This window comes from Mustela lutreola, chromosome 16, assembly GCF_030435805.1.
Source record: "Mustela lutreola isolate mMusLut2 chromosome 16, mMusLut2.pri, whole genome shotgun sequence".
NCBI classification, from domain to species: Eukaryota; Metazoa; Chordata; class Mammalia; order Carnivora; family Mustelidae; genus Mustela; species Mustela lutreola.
The window spans coordinates 59,425,634-59,446,097 of NC_081305.1; the positions used below are offsets into that span (position 1 = coordinate 59,425,634).

At 41.3% G+C, this 20,464-nt stretch overlaps 1 protein-coding gene across 3 annotated transcripts; it reads right to left on the reverse strand.

The window, feature by feature from the left end:
* Nucleotides 1–1,310: 1,310 nt before the first annotated feature.
* LOC131818790 (zinc finger protein 234-like) lies at nt 1,311–17,880 on the reverse strand. 3 transcript variants are annotated; one of them, XM_059153469.1, is made up of 5 exons: nt 17,772–17,880; nt 13,801–13,894; nt 11,654–11,780; nt 11,073–11,165; nt 1,311–2,966 (listed from the first exon to the last, which is right to left on the reverse strand). In XM_059153469.1, the coding sequence occupies exons 2-5, from the start codon at nt 13,813–13,815 to the stop codon at nt 1,573–1,575; spliced, it is 1,629 nt and encodes a 542-aa protein (XP_059009452.1). In that variant the 5' UTR covers nt 13,816–13,894; nt 17,772–17,880; the 3' UTR covers nt 1,311–1,572. The 3 variants fall into 3 exon arrangements, with proteins under 3 accessions (XP_059009452.1, XP_059009453.1, XP_059009454.1); XM_059153470.1 differs by lacking the exon at nt 13,801–13,894 and having other exon boundaries at nt 17,772–17,875; XM_059153471.1 differs by lacking the exons at nt 13,801–13,894; nt 17,772–17,880 and having other exon boundaries at nt 11,625–11,764.
* Nucleotides 17,881–20,464: the final 2,584 nt, after the last annotated feature.

A 20,464-nucleotide genomic window follows, 5' to 3' on the forward strand; every position in this document is an offset into this window, starting at 1 on the left:
CTCGGTCTTGCAGATCATTAATCATTCTTCTGTGTCATCTAGCCTATTTATGCCATCAAGTGTTTATTTATTATTTCTTCATCTCTGATTGGGTCTTTTTAATCTCTGTGGTAGGGTCTCACTGATGTCTTTCACTCTTCTCAAGTTCAGTGAGTATCTTTATGAACATTACTTTACATTCTCTTACATCTGCTTTGTCTTTTTCTGTGGTTTGGTCATTTTTCATTTGGGTGATATGCCAACTCTCCTCATTTTGTCTCTATTTTGGTGTCTTATTCAAGTGTTACGTCTCTTGGCCCTTGGAGGTAATGGCCTCATGAAGGAGTCTCTTGTTCCCTGGGAACTGTCGCTTTAGGGCATGTCTCCTGTGTGTTGCCTATGCCTGCTGTTTTGTCCTGGCTGCCTTTTCCTTCAGTCTGGTCATCTGCAGAGGCTCCCTTTGCCTGTTGTGGGCAGTGTTTGGTCTTCAGCTGGCTGAGGCACATCTAATGTGGGTTGGTCTACATGTGAAGAGACCAGCTGCCACTGCCACCTCAGGATGTGACATCTCATAAAACATGCGGGTCGGCAGATGAGGTGTTAGTGGAATTTGCTCTACTCTTCCAGGGGAAGGGGCTTGCAGTGCCAGGACTGAAGCAAGTGTGCCTGGGAAAGGCAGATCCACTGGACCACAGTGGGTAGGCCTCGGTGTAATCAAGTTAGGTAAGGAGTGTTGGTGCTGCTCCTTACCTAACTTGTAAGCAGGTGGCCATGTGTTTATGCTGGGGCGCCTGGGAGGGAAATGGGGCTTACCAACTCCTTTATTCCTGGAGGGGTGTCCCCATGATCTGCCTCTCCGGGCCATACTCAGAGATGAATTAAGTCACTTTCTCTCTCGTGTGCCCCTGACGTTTTCAGACTGCTGATTCCTGGCTATATCTCCACTGGTTGGTTGCCATGCTCTTCTAGAGCCCAGCCCACAGAAACTGAAAATCCAGGCTTTAAGTCCCACTGGTTGTAAGAACTCATGGAATTTGTCTTTCCTGTGATAATGTGTTTTTTGCCTTCTCCCCACCACAGACAGACACAGTCTGTTTCACTCTCAAACTGCATCTTTGCCCTGCCTGCCTTCTTTGATATTGCCTCTTCTCTACCTTTAGCTCATCAGTTTGTTATGCCAGGCTTCAGGTCGATTTCTGGGTCACTTACACTGATGTGTTGTCTAGCTGTATCTATGAAAGGAGGCAAGCTTAGGGTCCTCCTACTCTGCCATCTTCCCTAAGTCTCTCTCTTCCCTTTGATTCATTTAACAAACAAGTACCAAGTGCACATACAGAGTGCTACTCAATGTTTATTATATAAATTCAGCAGCAAATAAACTTCTTGCCCTCATGAAGATTATATTCCAGGAGACATCAATTTTAATATCCATTAGAGTTTGATTAAGTGCTTAAGGAAAGATTATTTCAACAGCCTGTTTCTTGAGTGATAACTTCAATTGCTAAGGCCTTAACTAAAGCCCTCATTGCACCATTTCTGTGATCTTAAGATCACTGAGATCTATTCAGCTATGGATAAAACTTTACTGTTTTCCTATGAGACTGGATGAAATTTATCACCAGCATGGATTCTGTGATGAATTTTAACATATGAACTTGAACTGAACTGCTTACCACATATCTTACACTTGTAAGGTTTCTCCCCTGTGTGAACTCTCTGATGAGATTTTAGATGTCCAGACTGACTGAAGACCTTACCACACACATTACATTTGTATGGTTTCTCTCCAGTGTGGACTCTCTGATGAACTTTAAGATTTGAGGTCCTAGTAAAGTGCTTACCACATGCCCTACAGGTGTATGGGTTCTCTCCCATATGCACACTCTGGTGCACATCAAGATCCAAGCTTGTCTTGTAGCCCTTCCCACACTCCTCACATTTGTATGGTTTTTCTCTGGTGTGGACTTTCTGATGAGCTTGCAGGCATGATTTCTGACCAAATCCCTTCCCACACTCTTCACATTTGAATGGTTTTTCTCCACTGTGGACTCGCTGATGTGTCAAAAGAGGGGAGACCCATCTGAAGCTCTTCCCACATTCTTTACAATGATAGGGTTTCTCCTCTGTGTGGAACCTCCGGTGGTAATAAAGATGTGTCCTAGAAAAGAAGCTCTTTCCACATTCCTCACATTTGTGTGGCTTCTGTCCCATGTGGACTTTCTTATGGATACGAAGACGTGAACGCCAAGTATAGGACTTCCCACAATCCTCACATTTGTATGGTTTTTCTCCTGTGTGGACTACACAATGACTATTAAGTGCTGATCTACGACGAAAGCTCTTACCACAGATATCACACTTAAATGGCTTCTCCCCAGTGTGGATTCTCTGATGGTCCTGAAGATGACAAGCATTAATGAAGGCCTTCCCGCATCCCTTACACTTATAAAGTTTCTCTCCCGAGTGTAACCTGCAATGATTACTAAGTTCTGATTTACGACTGAAGCCTTTCCCACATTCTTCACATTTGAATGGCTTCCCTATGGTGTGGACTTTCTGATGAGTTTGCAGATGTGAGCTCTGACTGAATTCCTTACCGCATTCATCACACCGATACTGCCTCTCTCCCAGGTGAACTCTCTGATGAATACGAAGTGCTGAGCTATAAAAGAAGCATTTCCCACACTCACGACATGTATGAGACTTCGCTCGTGAGTTTAACTGTTGAAGATCACAGTTGGAGATATCACTGAAGAACTTTTTACACCCATTTCCCTGGTAAGTTTTCTGGCCTGAGTGAGTTATAGGCAGTCCTGCCCCAACCTGGCCAGGTAAATCATGTTGTTTGTAGAACTGAGAACTCTTTATCATGGAGTCTTGATACCGGGCTAAGTCTTTAGCTATCTGTTGCCAGATTTGCCAGGAGGAAAGTTCTTCGTGTGGTTCTGCTTTAGCAATAGTCTCCATCTCATGTTGGACTTTGTCTCCTAAAATGACAAAGAATTCAGATGTGGACAAATGAAAGCTTTGTTCAGTGTCTTCAACCATTTAGCAGCTGGCAAAGAGCATGGGACTTTAATGAATCCAGGACAGAATCCCTACATCCTTCTAGTGTATATCATGCCTACACAAACCAAGAGGTAGTCCAGTAGGCTCCTATGCACTAAGCATCAATGAAACAAATTTAGAATCACTCCAAGCCTCATATGTGATATACAAATTAGAAATCAAAAACTTAATGACCATGATACAGGTTAATTTTGCTGCTTCTATTGAATTTCATAAATAAGTGTAAACACTTATTATAAAAACAAAACAAAACAAAACAAAACCCTCCATGCCCAGGATGGCTTGAACTTACCACCCTGAAATCGAGACCTGAGCTGATATGGAATCAGACACAACTAACTGAGCACAGAAATAAACTCTTAAATAGTAAATTATGGGGCAAGTAAATTATATACACAGTGAAGGCCTTTGTCCTTAACATGTGGGAGACAGTTCTAAGCCCCTGGCATGTCATGCCTCAAAGGAGTGCCGCAGGGTCTTTAATCACATTAGACGGTTTAACAATATGATTTAGGGATGAGGCAGACCACACCAGAAACACCAAGACTAAGATTTTAGGTGGGGCTTTCAATCACCTGGTGGTATGAACCAAAGGACTGAGAAAAACCATATGAAACCATTCAGTCTATTCTCGTCAAATGACAGAGCTCCAATAATTACTCTGGACACAGGATCAGGTGAGTTTCCCTAATTGGTAACATCCTGGGTATAACTGTTCACCTTCATTTTGCAAAGTAACATAATAACACACCCCTGACCCAACTGAAAGAAACCAAAGAAAACTCTGCATCTGGCACTTCTCTAAACTCCCTCTCAAGTACTTTTTTTCTTGCTTGAGTGTAAGGTGTATCCTTCCCTGTAATAAACGCCAGCTGTGAGTAAAACAGTATTCATGAATTCTACCAGTCCCTTTAGAAAACTATTTAATCTGAAGGCAATTTTGGGATCCTCTCAAACCTGTAGTTGGTGTTGAGTGCCAGGGGTCCATGTAAACTTTCCCTCTAAACTTTGTAGTTGCTTAAACAATTTGCAATCCTATGTATCAAGCACCCAGAACTTGGTGCTGTATATTCTAAGTATTTCTTAGCTATATATTCTAAGTATTTCTGCAAATTCTATACAATGTGTGTAATTCATCTCATTTTCCTGTGTCAATACACACAGAAACTTAATTAGGATATCTGAAATTCACATTTTATTAATTTTTTCCAGAGAGAGAAATAAGAAAGCAAGAGCACAAGCAGGGGCAACTGCAGGCAGAGGGAGAAGCAGGCTCTCTGCTGAGCAAGGAGCCCAATGCAGGACTCGATCCCAGGATGCTGGGATCATGACCCGAGCTGAAATTAAAAAGGGAGAGGAAACTGCAGTTTTCCTGTGAAGTCAGAATACCCACAAGGAGGTCGGTGTTCCTGATAAAAGAATCAAAGGTGACAAGAACCAGGAGGGGTAAAAAGACCACATGAAGTTTATGAACTGGTTTCTTCTGAGGCTTCTGGAATCTCTCATTCAAAACAGAGTGTGAGAAATCTTTGAATGTAGATAAATTAGGCTTTTACCACAGTCTTTCTTTTTTTTTTTTTTTTTTTTTTTTTAAAGATTTTATTTATTTATTTGACAGAGAGAGATCACAAGTAGGCAGAGAGGCAGGCAGAGAGAGAGGAGGAAGCAGGCTTCCTGCTGAGCAGAGAGCCAGACGTGGGGCTCGATCCCAGGACCCTGGGATCATGACCCGAGCCGAAGGCAGAGGCTTTAACCCACTGAGCCACCCAGGCGCCCCTACCACAGTCTTTCTATTTGAAAACTGCAGCCTTTTAGTCAGCTGTAAAATAAACTTAAAATCATGCAATAAGCATTTAGGAAAAAGGGACAGTAACTATCTGAGCGTCATTACTGACAGAAGTGGAGCGACTCCATGAATTGTCTTACACAGTCATCCATATAAATCTACATACATGTGATTTTTTTTTTTTCTAAGATTTTGTTTATTTATTTGACAGAGAAAGTGAGTGAGAGAGATAGAGAGCAAGCACCAGTAGGGGGAATGGCAGGCCAGGGAGAAGCAGGCTCCCCACTGAGCAAGGGGTCTGATGTGGGGCTCGATCCCAAGATCCTGGGATCATGACCTGAGCCAAAGGCTGACGCTTAACTGACTGAGCCACCCAGGCTCCCAGATATTTCTTTTGGATACATTGAAAGAAGTATTTCCTAGTAGGGCTTGTGTTCTAAAAGGTCTGAAAACTTATTTCAGGAACTCAGCAAGTCTTTCATTAAACTATTTGTTCAAATGTAAAGAAGTTCTAAGGATAAAAACTTGGAAAATTACCAATAGGTGAGTGTGTACCTCTTTTTTTTTTTTTTTAAAGATTTTATTTATTTATTTGACAGAGAGAGAGATCACAAATAGGCAGACAGAGAGAGAGATGAGGAGAAGCAGGCTCCCCGCTGAGCAGAGAGCCCCATGTGGGACTCGATCCCAGGCCCCTGGGATCATGACCTGAGCCGAAGGTAGAGGCTTAACCCACTGAGCCACCCAGGTGCCCCGAGTGTGTACCTCTTGGTAGATACTAGTTTATGATTGTATTTAACTATCCCTTTAAAATAGTTTTCTTTGGGGCACCTGGTGGCTCAGTCAATTAAGCTTCTGCCTTTGGGTCAGGTCAACCCTGGGATCAAGTCCTGCATCAGGCTCCCTGCTCAGTGGGGAGCCTGCTTCTCCCTCTTCCTCTGTGCCTCTGCCTGCTTTTGCACACACACACACACACACACACACACACTCTCTCTCTCTCAAATACATAAATAAAAATCTTAAAAAAAAATAGCAGAGGACTTTAACACCTCACTTACATCAATGGACACATCATCTAAACAGAAAATAAACAAGGAAACAATGGCTTTGAACGACTCACTGGGACAGATGGATTTAACAGACATACTAAGGTAAAAAAAAAAAAACAAAAAAACCCAGACATTACACATTCTTTCAAGTGTACATGGAACACTGTCCAGAACAGATCACATATTAGGCCACAAAACAAGCATCAACAAATTAAAAAGATCAAAGTCATACAACGCATCTTTTCTGAGCACGATGATATGAAACTAGAGGTCAACCACAAGAGAAAAATCTGGAAAGACCACAAATACATGCATGTTAAGTAACATGCTAGTACATAATTAATGGACCAACCAAGAAATACAAGAAGAAATAAAAAGTACATGGAAATAAATGAAAACACAACAGTCCAAAACCTTTGGGATGCAGAAAAAGTGGTTCATTTTTAAAAAGATTTTATTTATTTATTTATTTATTAGAGAGAGAGCGAAAGAGAGCAAGCACAAGCAGCGGGGAGGGGCAGAAGGAAAGAGAGAAGCAGGCTCCCCACTCAGCAGGGAGCCCCATGTGGGACTCAATCCCAGGTTGCTGGAATGACCATCTGAGCCAAAGGCACATGCTTAACCGACTGAGCCACCCATATGCCCAGATACAGCAGTTCTAAGAGGGAAGTTTAATAGCACTACAGGCTGACCTCAAGAAGAAAAATCTCAAACAACCTAACTTTATACCTAAAGGACCTAGAAAAGGAACAACAAACAAAACCTAAAACCAGCAGAAGAAAGTAAGTGATAAAGATTAGAGCAGAAATAAATGATATAGAAACAACAGATTAATGAAATCAAGAATGGATTCTTTGGGAAAAAATCATTAAAACTAATTAAGCTCTAGCTAGACTTATGAGGAGAAAAAGAGAAAGGACTCAAGTAAATACAATCACGAATGACAGAAGAGAAATAACCAACCACAGAAATACAAATAATTACAAGAGAGTATTATGAAAAACTACATGCCAACAAATTGGACAGTTTAGGAGAAAATGGATAAATCCCTAGGAACATATAACCTACCAAAACTGAAAAAGAAAGAAACAGAACATTTGAATAGACCAATTATCAGCAAAAAAATTGAATCAGTGACCTAAAAAGCCCCAACAAATGAAAGTCCAGCACCAAATGGCTTCACAGGAGAATTCTGCCAAACCATACTATCCCAAAAAATAGAAAAGGGAAGAAAACTTCCAAATTCACTCTATGAGGACAGTATTACCCTGACACCAAAACCAGATAAACACACCACCAAAAGAAAAAAAGAAAAAAAGAAAAAAAGAGAGAGAGAGAGAACTACCACAGGTCACTATCTTTGATGAACAGAGATGCAAAAATCCTAAACAAAATACTAGCAAATCCAACAACATATTAAATAAATCATTCACCACAATCAAGTGGGATTTATTCTGGGGTTGCCACGGTGGTTCAATATTTGCAAATCATTCAACATGGTACATCACATCAATAAGAGAAAGGGTAAGAACCATATCGTTGTCTGAATAGATGTGGAAAAAACATTTGGCAAAGTACAACATCCACTCATGGTAAAAACCCTCAACAAAGTAGGTTCAAAGGCAACATAAAGGCCATATGCGAAAAACCCACAGGTAACATCATCCACAAAGGGAAAAACCTGAGAGCTTTTTCCTCTACAGTCAGAATAAGACAGGAGGGGCGCCTGGGTGGCTCAGTGGGTTAAAGCCTCTGCCTTCGGATCAGGTCATGGTCCCAGGGTCCTGGGATCAAGCCCCGCATTGGGCTCTCTGCTCTGCAGGGAGCCTGCTTCCTCCCCTCTCTCTCTGCCTGCCTCTCTGCCTACTTGTGATCTCTCTCTCTGTCAAATAAATAAATAAAATCTTACAAAAAAAAAAAAAATAAGACAGACAGGAATATCCACTCCCACCACTGTTATTTAACATTGTACTGGAATTCCTAGCTTCAGGAAGTAACAAAAAGAAATAAAAGGCATCCAAATTCATAAGGAAGAAGTAAAACATTTGCCATTTCCAGATGACATGATACTATATATAGAAAACCTGAACGTCTCCACCAAAAAACTGTTAGAACTGATATTAATTAAATTTACTGAATTAAATTAATTCAGTAAAGTCATAGGATACAAAATCAATGTACAGAAATGTGTTGTGTTTCTACACACCAATAATGAAGCGGCACAATTAGAAATTAAGGAATCAATCCCATTTACAATTGCACCAAAAATAATGAGATAAAATAATAAATAAATAAATAAATAAAATAATGAGATAAAATAAATAAAGCTAACCGAAGAGTGAAAGACCTGTACTCTGAAAACTATAAAACATTGATAAAAGGAACTGAAGATGATGCAAAGAAATGGAAAGACATTCCATGCTCACAGATTGGGAGAACAAATATTGTTAAAGTGTCTATATTGCCCAAAGCAATCTACACATTTAATGCAACCCCTTTCAAAATACCTGTCAGAATGGCTAAAATAAAAAACACAAGAAACAAGTGCCGGCAAGGATGTGGAGAAAAAGGAACCCTATCGCACTGCTGGTAGGAATGCAAACTGGTGCAGTCATTGTGGAAAATAGTATGGAGGTTCCTGAAAAAGTTAAAAATACAACTATACTACCACCCAGCAACCGCAGTATTGGGTATTTACCCAAAGAATAGTAAAACACTGATTCAAAGGGATACAGGCATCCCTGGAAGCAGCCCAAGTGTCCATTGATCGAGGAACAGATAAACAAGATGTGGTGGATAGATATATACAATGGAGTATTATTCTTCCACCAAAAAGAATGAAATCTTGCCATTTGCAAGGACATGAATGGATTTAGAGAGGATAACGTTAAGTAAAGTAAGTCAGAGAAAGACAAGTACCATATGAATTCACTCATACAAAGAACTGAAGAAAGACGACAAATGAGCAAAGCGGAAAAAAACCAAAAAGAGACAAACCAAGAAACTACAGAGAACTTACAGTGACCAGAGAGGAGGTGGGGGTGTGTGTGTGAAATGCGTGATGGGGACTAAGGAGGGCCTTTGTGATGAGCACTGAGTGATGTACAGAAGTGCTGAATCACGATATTGTACACCTGAAACTACTGTAACACTGTACGTTAACTAACTAGAATTAAAACGTTAAAAAAAAAAAAAAAAAAGATTTTTCTTCCCAGAAACAACTACAGAAGGAAAGCCACAGGGAAAGGATGTTCTGTGGTGTGGGCACACACAGCCACACTCCAAGTCATCTAAAGAAGTAGAAATTATATAGGCAGCCATTTGAGGACAAGTAACATTCCTCAATATCTTCAATTCACTCTGGTTTATGGTCACTTATTAGTGATTGCCATGAGGCATGGAATGGTGAAAAGAAAGACTATGTCCTGTTTTCTCACAAGGCTTCTGGGCTGCTTCTTTGAAAACAGGGTGGGAAAACTTGGCACATAGATCACCTGGTCTTTTTTGCATCCGTTTTTTCAAGGTGCAAACTAAAGACTTTTAGTGAGCTGTGAAATAAATTTAAAAGCCTGTAATAACAGAGACCTGTACCTCTGGGGCTAATAATATATTATATGTTAATTTAAAAAATTATAAAAAAATAAAAATAAAAGCCTATACTAAGCATTCAGAAAAATTAACTGTTCTACATCACCAACAGCAAGAAATACAGTTAAATTCTCCTATCCATGGATTCATTCACAAAGTCAATAAATAGTTATAGGTATCTGCTGCATGAGTCTGCTGGCCTAGGCACTGAGGACACATCAATAATCAAAACAAATAAAATTCTCCTCCTGCAGATTATACCCACCGGGGAGAGAGAAGTGAGAGGTAAACCAAAGCATGTGAGACACAACAGAAGGCAACAGGAGTAACATAAGCATTGTATTTTACACAGAATGTTAGAAGGCCTGCATCATGCATGGTATTAAAACCCAGCAAAGACCTGGACGAGGAAGAGAAGAACCAGTAAGATTTCTGGTGAAAGAATATTCCTGGCAGAATGAAGAAGTAAAGGAGCCCGAGGGAGAAGCTTCTGTAACAGACTTAATAATGATTCCAGAAAGATGTCCATGTCTAATCCCCAGAACCTGTGAACATGTTATGTTATATTAATTGGGTTGCAGAGGCAATGAAAGGTGCTAATCAGCTGATCAGAAAAACAGATAGAACATTCTGGATTGTCTGGGAGGAAGCAATGTCATCGTAACGGTCTGGAAAGGTAGGAGACAAGAAGGAATGCAGCCTTGTAGACACCTTGGTATTATCCCAGTGAGATGTGTCAGAGCTCATACCTGAACGACAAAAATACACTAAAACTTTATTGCTTAGTCTGCTATATTCATAGTAATTTGATAAGGCAGCAATAGGCGACGTACAGTATCCTTGGCAGGTTTCTGTAACAGCAGGGAGAACAACACGGGTGGAAAAATGGAGCGAGAGGGGCACCTGGCTGGCTGCAAACTCTTGATCTTGAGGTCCTAAGTTCAAGCCCCATGGTGGTTGTAGAGATAACTTAAAAACAAAACAAAACAAAACAAAAAAAACCTTGAAAGAAAAATAAAAATGGAATAAGAGAGAGAGGACAGAAGATGTATTCAAACAAAAGGGACTGGGGATGCAGAGCAGACTCTGGCGGACTCCAGGAGCCACTTCAAGTGGTTTTAACTGGAAGGCCGGGGGAAAAAAAGAAGCCATAATGGATTTTTTTTTTTTTTTAAGATTTTATTTATTTATTTGAGAGACAGAGAGACGGAGCACAAGTGGTGGCAGTGGGGGTGAGCAGAGGGAGAGGGAGAAGCAGACTCCCGGCTGAGCAGGGAGACCAACATGGGGCTCAATCCCAGGACACTGAGACCATGACCTGAGATGCAGACGCTGAACTGACTAAGCCACCCAGGCGCCCAGCCATAATGGATTATGACCAGAGGAATGTCAATGTCAATTGCATTACCTAAGGATCCCTTTGGCTACTCTGTGAAAACAGATGTAGGATGGGAAGGGTGGGAGCAGGACAACCCACACAGAGGCTGTTGTGATAACCCAGGAAAGAGGTTTGGCAATTTAGAACAAGGTGATCGAAATAAGCACAGAGAAATGTCAGACTGGAGAGTTGCCTCCAAGACTCATGGTTACCTGGTTCTTACCTGAAATGCCTTTTCTTTGGGTTGCTAACTTCATCATCCCAAACTTTTCTTCTCTTACCAAGTGGACTCCACCTCGTTTGAATGGTTGATGCCCTGGGAGCGCACAAAGTCATATGCTTGAAGTCAACACGTTCTAGATAAGATTCACTGGAAAATGGGGTTCCTACTTCCTATTCTTCAAACAACCAGTAGCAATGTTTTTCACACATTTGTTTTCATGACCCACTGGAGGACATATCATTTGCCAAGTCTCCTACATGTATATAGAATCAGTTAGGAAGTAATTACTCTTCTTTGATTTTTTTTGGAAGAGTGTGAGGAGGATTGCTACTATCTAATTTGTTTATTTCATTAAAAGCTGCTAATAGAGCTGTATACTATCCATTTACATTTCTTCAACAAAATAAAGATCTACCTGTTGGTAAAAAAAAAACAATGCTCTCTGCGAGTCCTACATATATTAGGGAAGTCAGATCCCCAAACTCAGAGAACCAGTTCAAGGGCCCCAAAACCTTGAAAACCCAAGGATACGAAGCCATTCTTGGAACTAACATTCAGTTACAGAGGGCTCGTGTCCTCACCCACAGAGACCAGGTTCCCGAAGTTCTCCAGCATCACATCTTGGTACAACTTCCTCTGGGAGGGGTCCAGCAGCCCCAGCTCCTCCTCGGTGAAGACCACTGCCACATCCTTGAATGTCACCATCTCCTACAACACCAAGCACGTGTTGTCTCAATCTTACAATCAACCTTGACTGAGAGGGACAGCACAGAGGGATATATCTTCTTATATATAAGAAGGCAACCAAGATGTTACTTAGGTGGTAAGTGGATAAACTGTATATCCAGACCAGAGTATAATTTAAGGATTAAAAAAAAAAAAAAAAAAAAAAAGAGCTATCAAGTCATGCTAAGACATGGAGTTACCTTAAATTCATATGACTAAGTTAAAGAAGTCAATCTGAAAGGCTATATACTGTTTGAATCCAACCATATGACATTCTGGAAAAGGCTAAACTATGGAGACTACAAACTGTGGAGTCTAAAAGATCAGTAGTTGGCAAGGGTTTGGGGAAGGAAGGATAAGCAGGTGGAACACTGAGGGTTTTTAAGGCAATGAAAGTACTATATAGGGTACTATAATGGTGGGGCCACATCATTACAAAGTTGTCCAAACCAATAGAAAAAAACATCAAGAGTAAATCCTACAGTAATCTATGGACTCAGTGTGATAATGATGCATGGAGAGAGGTTCACCCACTCTAACAAGTGTATTCCTCTGATGGTGGAGGTTGACAATGGGAGAGTTTGTGGGTGTGTGGGGGCAGGGTGGGAAATCTCTGTACTTTCTGGATTTGACTGTGAATGTTAAACTGCCCTAAAAAATGAAGTCTGTGTATATGCACATACACACAAACCTGAAGTTATACGTTACTTTGAAAAAACTAATACATGATGGAATAAAAGTAGATCAGTTAAGTGACATGTAGGGTATGATTCGGGCATAAGACAGACAGAAGCCTGCTCTTCCTGTGTGAAAATCTCCGAGATTTGCATTAAAGCGGCAGTTAGAGCCTACTGTGCTGTGTAGTATTTGAATTATTTTTTTTAGAGAGATTTTATTTTATTTTAAAAAAATTTTTATTTTTTATTAACATATAACGTATTATTAGCCCCTGGGTTCAGGTCTGTGAATCGCCAGGTTTATACTTCACAGCACTCACCATAGCACATACCTTCCCCAATGTCCACCGCCCTCTCCCTCCCTCCCACCCCTGCAACCAACCCTCCGTTTGTTTTGTGAGATTAAGAGTCTATGTGCCGTATTTGAATATTCTATCTACAAAACTCTAATGCTGCATATGTCAAATATACTTTTTCATTATTGAGCTCCTGGTACACTGAGGAGAAAAAATAGGTAGCTTATTTGGAGAAGTGATTCTTTTTTTTTTGCAGAAAAAGACTTCAGGTAGGAAAATTATCACCTCAGTATTGCTTCAAACAGACTCCTAAGCCACCTAAGCAGCAGGTAGTTAAAAATTTAAAAAACATATCAATTTAATAGAAATGTGATATAACCACAAATAACAAATGTTCTATAATGTTAAATGAAGAAGCACAAGTCAATATTAGATATATATCATGAATATTAATAAATGTGAATATACACGAGAAAGAGTACAAGAAAATAAAAAATAGTTGATTTGTCAGTGGTAAAGCAAGCAGGAAAACTGGGCATTCCTATTAATTAGTCCACATTTAGTTTTATTTTTTTATATATATTTTAATTTTTTATTATATTCAATTAGCCAACATATACTATATCATTAGTTTTTGATGCACTGCTCAATGATTTTTTTAAATAAAATGAATAATGACAAAATAAGACAAATGCTAAAAACAAATACAGAATAAACAGGTCATTTAGCCTGGTGTTCTCCCTGAGCCACCCCAAGAAATGAAAAAAATATGTAAAAAAAATTTTTTTTTTGAGAGAGAGAGAAAGCGAGCTGTAGGGAGGAGCAGAGAAGGAAAGAGAGAATCCTAAGGAGGCTCCTGGCTGAGCACATGTCCAAAGCAGGGCTCAATCTCAGGACCCTGAGATCATGACCTGAGCTGAAATCAAAGAGTTGAACACTTAGCCAACCAAGCCACTCAGGTGCCCCAACATGTAACATTTTGAGTAGTGAAATGGAATTTTAACAGCAAGAAAGGCAAGCCATATGCACCTTGAATGTGGTCATTTTTTTCTTCCTACTTCTGGAGAGGTACAGAGTCCCAGAATACGGAGTCCTGGCAAGGCAGACGTGTGCCTGGTCGTGTCTGGAAAGGCAGAAAAGGACATGAATAGGTGCCCAGGGATGATGCTCGCCTACATGAATGTTTACTGTGAATTAGCCAAGGAGCCCCTTCCTTCCGGTGGCTGCTGCTGTCCACAGCGCGAGGAGCCAGTCCTGGAGTGGCTAGTTCATTCCTACACAACACACACACTGTTGCTGTGTGTTGCCTTGTGCTATCCTGTGGCTCTCAAGGTAGCAGTTCAGATGCTGATATGATGGAAACTGAGACAACATAATGAGTCAAGCAAGAATTATCTCTCTGGGGCAACGATATCTGGGCTCAAATCCTACCTCCGCCTCTCACTAATTTTATCATCTTGGGCAAATTAATAACATCTCTTTTCCTCAATTTTGCCATCTGTACAACTGGGACAATAATACTTCTAACTTTTCTAACTCATGGAACTGTTGAGAGCTGGACAACACTCTGAATACACTCAGGGTTTCTCATTTTTGTAGCTCTGGTTAAAAAAAAAAAAAAAAAAGATGACACTCTTGCAGTACGGAATTGCTCTTATACATGTGATTTCTACCAAGACATCGCAGGGACCTGACTGAACCTCTGACAAACCAGTCAACTCTGCCACATTGTCTTCCCTCATACTGTGTTACCTTAGCGGTAATTTTTAAATTGTTGTGGACAGCCACTTTCCCAAACAATAACGACATTGGTTTCTAGTATCTATTAAGAAACACAAGATTCTAGGGGCGGGGTGGATGGGGACAGTATGATGAAGCCAATCTGGAAGTTTTGGCAGTTTATCAAAAAGTTAAACCAGAAGCTACCAGTCAGCCAAGCAATTCTACTCCTTGGTATCCACCCAAGAGAAATGAAAACCTATCTCCAAACAAAAATGAGTACTTAATGTATTTATAACACTGTTATTTATAGGAACCCCAGACTAGAAACCAAGATGTCCACCCATGGGTGAATGGACAAAGGGTGGTATGTTCACACCGAAATACTAATGGGCAATAAAAAGGAATAAAATTATGATGTGTACAACAAGGATGAACCTTGAAAATAACAGAAGTGAACGAAGCCAGTCACAAAAGACCACATCTTGTATGATGCCATTTAAATAAAGGGTTCATAATATAGAGACAGAAAAGAAGTTAGTGGTTGTCTGGGGTTGTTGAGAACACGGATTAACTACAAATGGTAACAAGGGGTCTTACTATAAGAATGAAAATGCTCTAAAATTGAATTATGGTGACAGCTGCACCACTCAACTGCACACATGCAAAGGGAAAATTTTGAGATATAAAACAGAGCATGGTCTGATAAGCAACATCTCATTTAAATTAACAAACCTGGACTCAGAGTCTGTATAGAATGTATATTTGAAGGAATGAAAAAAGAAGCAGGAGGAAAGCAGATGGTGATCTATACAACAGAAAGCCCGCTAATAAAACATGTCTGCCCACAGGAAACTTAAATCACAAAAATCAACAGTGACTTCGGTGGTAAAATGGCACAGAGCTCTCCTTCGCTAAGTGAACTAAACTGGCATCACCAATATAAAAACCAAAATACGTCCTTCAGCTCTTGTTATGCTGACTAAAAAGGCCACCTCACCAGCTCTGTGGAATTGCTGCCAACTACACATAATCCGCAAACTGTGAAGTCTATCACATAAAATTCAAAAGATGGACTTTCTCTGATATTTCTTGCCTCCACATCATGAACAAAAACATCACGAACAAAATGGAGGAGGAGGAATCATTTTGGATTAAAGGACACAACAGAAAACAGGACAGCAAAAGGCAGCCCACAAAAATGGCTTTAATCAGGGAGAAACAGAAAGGATAAAAGGATTTTAAATGAAATTTAAATGAAAAACAGAACACATTTAAATATGAACTGAGGGTCAGATAACAGATTAACAATGTAATTTTCTGACTTTGATCTAGATACTGTGATTATAGAAGAGATTATCCTGATTCCTAGAAAGTAAACACTGTTTAAAGGAAAAACACAGGACTAAAATGGCATCACTTAGGCCAAGTCACCCACCAGGGCTTAACGCCTAACCTAACTGCAATTTCAATCTCCCCCCAGAAACACGCTCTTAACCAGTCACTCAGGAATTTCCTGATAAGCACCTAAGAAGTTAATCTAACACCCAGGCCTTCTCCATGCCTTCAAGATGAGGTAATCTGCACAAGATCCTTTGCTTTTCCCTCCAAGGGAAAGTGACCTTGCCTAAAACAATCCTTTCTTTCCTCTTGCTAATAATTTCCCTGCCCCATCCTCCTTCCTACAAAAACCTTCCATTTTGTACAACTCCTGGGAGCTGCCTTCTACTTGCTTTATGGGATGCTGCCCAGTTTATGAATCATTTAATAAAGTCAATTAAGTCTTGAAATTTACTCAATTTTTGTTAACAATGCAAACATTTAGGGAAAAAGAAGTATTGTCTACAGCACAATCTCTAATTCTTTGGGGGGAAAAAAAGAGATGTGTGAAGGAAAAAAATGCAAGAACAGTTGACAGCTGGCAGCAGCGAGGCCTTGGTGTTTTCAACTCATAAAAGCTGCAAGAATATCAACAATTTTCAGACATAACTACTTATCGACAACAGTGCAACAAGAAATGCAGTCTTTTTTGAGATAAAGGCCAAGGAAAGAAAGGAGGCTCTGAAATACCATAATTCTGTCTTTGTCTCTGTCCCCACCCCGCCCCTCCTCCTTTCCAGCTGGAAACGGTTTGGGAGGGTTAACCTTCAAAATAAAACTGCCAGGGGCGCCTGGGTGGCTCAGTGGGTTAAGCCGCTGCCTTCCGCTCAGGTCATGATCTCAGGGTCCTGGGATCGAGTCCCGCATCAGGCTCTCTGCTCAGCAGGGAGCCTGCTTCTTCCTCTCTCTCTCTCTGCCTACTTGTGATCTCTCTCTGTCAAATAAATAAATAAAATCTTTTTAAAAAAATTAAAAAATTAAACTGCCAGTTGTATATAGCAAAACCATGGGCAAGTCCACAGAACAAAGGGGAGGAACCCTCCTTTACAGGGGAAAGGGAGAAATTGAGAATGCTGTCCTAAACACAAAAGTCCAAGGGAGTGAACTGAGGCTTGGAAGTATAGTGGCTCTTCACTGGCTGAGTTTGGGCGGATGCAGGGGCAGGAAAGCCGTTCTTCCTCCCTCTGGATAGTAACTTAAGAGCTAAAATAGTATCAAGTGGTCTCTTCCAAGTGGGTCCACAACTGGCAAGAGTTAGGGTAGGGCAGGAGGGCTTTCCCCTGCCAGCCTGTGACTCCACTCTAAAGCTGATTTGCTTTTATTAACTTTCACAGGAGTAACCTCAGAAGGGGTTCGGGACGATCAGGCTTCCTAGAGGGATCAAAAAGAAGTGCCAGGACTCCTTGCAGCCACGATACTGGCGACCGTCTGGTTACTGAGCACTTAACAAAATTCAAGAGTCTAATACCAAGAGACCACTATTCACCACGGGGCAGGAACTGTCCTTAAGATTTTTATTCCTACCATCTCGTTTGAGTCTCAAAACACTGGATTATAGGAAGGTAGGATGTCACCCCAATTTTACAGAAAACATCAACTATAAACACACACACACACGCGCGCGCGCGCGCCCCCACTAGAGCCAAGGAAATTTAAGTAAGTGGTCCAATGTTCAACCGCGCGAAAAGAGCTGAGCGAGGGAAAGGTGTGCGGCCTGGGGAGCCCCTCCACCAGGCCATACGCTGCTCAACCGCCCCAAACGCCAAGAGGGTTCCTGGAGGGGAAAGTCACTCCAGCCCTCGAGCCCCCTCTCGCGCGCGGAGCTCTAAACCCCAAACAGTGACCAGTGGTACTGGCACCCGGGGAAGTTCAGGAGGGTTCCGAATCCAGAACCCACTCACCATTGCCACAGGAAAGCCCGCAACGGAACACGCAACAACCGGGCCACCTGAACGGAAGTGCCTGAGACCGTCCCGCCCCCAGGCTGCGCCGGAGCTCTACTACCCAGAATTCCTCATTCCCGGCCGCCTTGCGGAAGTAGCCGAGTCTCTACCTAACTGACGGACTACATTTCCCAGAAAGCCGGAGAACACTGTCCCCTTTCCCATCCTCCTTGGCCGGAAGTGCTTGCGATTTTGGGGAGACGGGGTACTACGGTTTCCACAATGGTTATGGGGCTAAGTTCCTGTTGTCCAGTTCTTGGGCGATAACGTGCATTCCCACACTGGGTCTAGAGTTTACCTTTCAGGAGTCCAGCATCAGAAAATATTGTTATTTAAGCTGCTATTAGTTTTGTCTCTACAGTAACAGTCAACCTAACTTATATATGATTGGAAAGTTTTGTTCAAGCTGCAGTGATGAACTTAAGATCCTCAGAAGAATGCAGATATGGGTGCCTGGGTAGCTTAGTCCTTGGGCGTCGGCTCAGGTCATGATCCCAGGGTCCTTGGGTAGAGACCATCTGGCTCTCTGCTCAGCAGGAAGCTGTCTTCTCCCTCTCCCACTCACCCTGCTTGTGTCCCCTCTCTTGCTGTGTCTCTGTCAAATAAATAAATAAATAAAATCTTAAAAAAAAAAAAAAGCTGTACATTTGGAAACCTACACAGAACTGTGGATAAAAACTTTAACTTAAAACTGTATTACAGGGACGCCTGGGTGGCTCAGTGGGTTAAAGCCTCTGCCTTTGGCTCAGGTCATGATCTCAGGGTCCTGGGATCGAGTCCCACATCGGGCTCTCTGCTCAGCAGGGAGCCTGCTTCCCTCTCTCTCTCTGCCTGCCTCTCCATCTACTTGTGATTTCTCTCTGTCAAATAAATAAATAAAATCTTTAAAAAAAAAAAAAAAAAACTGTATTACAAAATTCATGGGCCCAGGAGAGGTATGGTAATTTGGCTGATGCTTTATTACCTCTCCCACATGAGTCTGAATCTCCCAAAATCCATGAGTCACCTCCATTCTGTCAGTACACTATCATGTAATAGCCCAAAGAAACACTGCCACAGAGAAGCGCCTTTAATAGCCAAGGCCCCTCAAGAGAACCTCATGGGCATCAATCTTGGCATTTCCTGGGGTATTTGGTAGACCACTCAAATGGGATAAAGGCCTGAGACAATTCCAGAAGGAGAAACAAGATTGGACACACATGGGCGCAGATCCCCGCTCTAGGCACCCCAACTGGACAACACTCACTACCAGTAATGACCACTCAGGCAGCAGAGGGTAACATTAAAAAAATTGGTATTTCATAGTATGAGCCCTCCTGAGGCACAGGACCTGATCCCATCTACTTGGATCTAAGAACTGTACAGTCCCCTCTATTCTGACAATCTCACCTCTTTAAGCAACATAGTCTTCTATTTTTATTTACATTCTAGTGAGTTAACATAAAGTGCAATAGTAGTTTCAGGAGAATTCAGTGATTCATCACTTCCATACAATACCCAGTACTCATCATAACAAGTGCCCTCCTTAATACCCACCACCTATCTAGCCCATCCCTCAACTACCTCCCTTCATCACCCCTCAGTTTGTTCTCTATCATTAGGCGTCTTTTATGGTTTATTTCCCTCTTTGATATTCCCCCCTCCTATGTGTTCATGTGTTTTCTTTCTTAAATTCCACATACGAGTGAAATCATGTGGTATTTGTACTTCTCTGACTGACTACTTTCGCTTAAAGTAATATACTCTAGGTCCATCCACATCATTGCAAATGGTAAGATTTCATTCTTTTTGATGGCTGATTAATATTCCATTGTTTATACATACCACATCTTCTTTATCCATTCGTCAGTCAATGGACATTTGGGCTGTTTCCATAATTTTGTATTGTTGATAATACTGCTACAAACATTGGGGTGCATGTACCCCTTTAAGTACACATAGTCTTATAAACTGCAGAGCCATGAGTATCTTTAACTATGATGTCACCCTTAGCCTGACATCACCAAAACTGGGCTTTTTTTTTTTTTTTAAGATTTTATTTATTTGGGGTGCCTGGGTGGCTCAGTGGGATGAGCCGCTGCCTTCAGCTCAGGTCATGATCTCAGGGTCCTGGGATCGAGTCCCGCATCGGGCTCTCTGCCCGGCAGGGAGCCTGCTTCCCTCTCTCTCTGCCTGCCTCTCCGTCTACTTGTGATTTCTCTCTGTCAAATAAATAAATAAAATCTTAAAAAAAAAAGTTATCCATACACAGCATTTCTTTAAAAAAAAAAAAAAAAGATTTTATTTATTTATTTGACAGAGATCACAAGTAGGCAGAGAGAGAGGAGGAAGCAGGCTTCCCGCTGAGCAGAGAGCCCGATGCGGGGCTCGATCCCAGGACCCTGGGATCATGACCTGAGCTGAAGGCAGAGGCTTTAACCCACTGAGCCACCCAGGGGCCCCCAAAACTGGTCTTTAAAAGATTGGGTTTATTACAGAGAAATTCCACTCTTAGGTAAGTACCAAGAGAGATTAAAACATATTTACACACTTGCACAAAAATGTTCATAGCAGCATTATTCATAATAGCCAAATTGTAGAAATAATCCAAATGTCCAGCAACTGATGAATAGTAAATAAAATGTGATATATTTATAAAATAGAATATTATC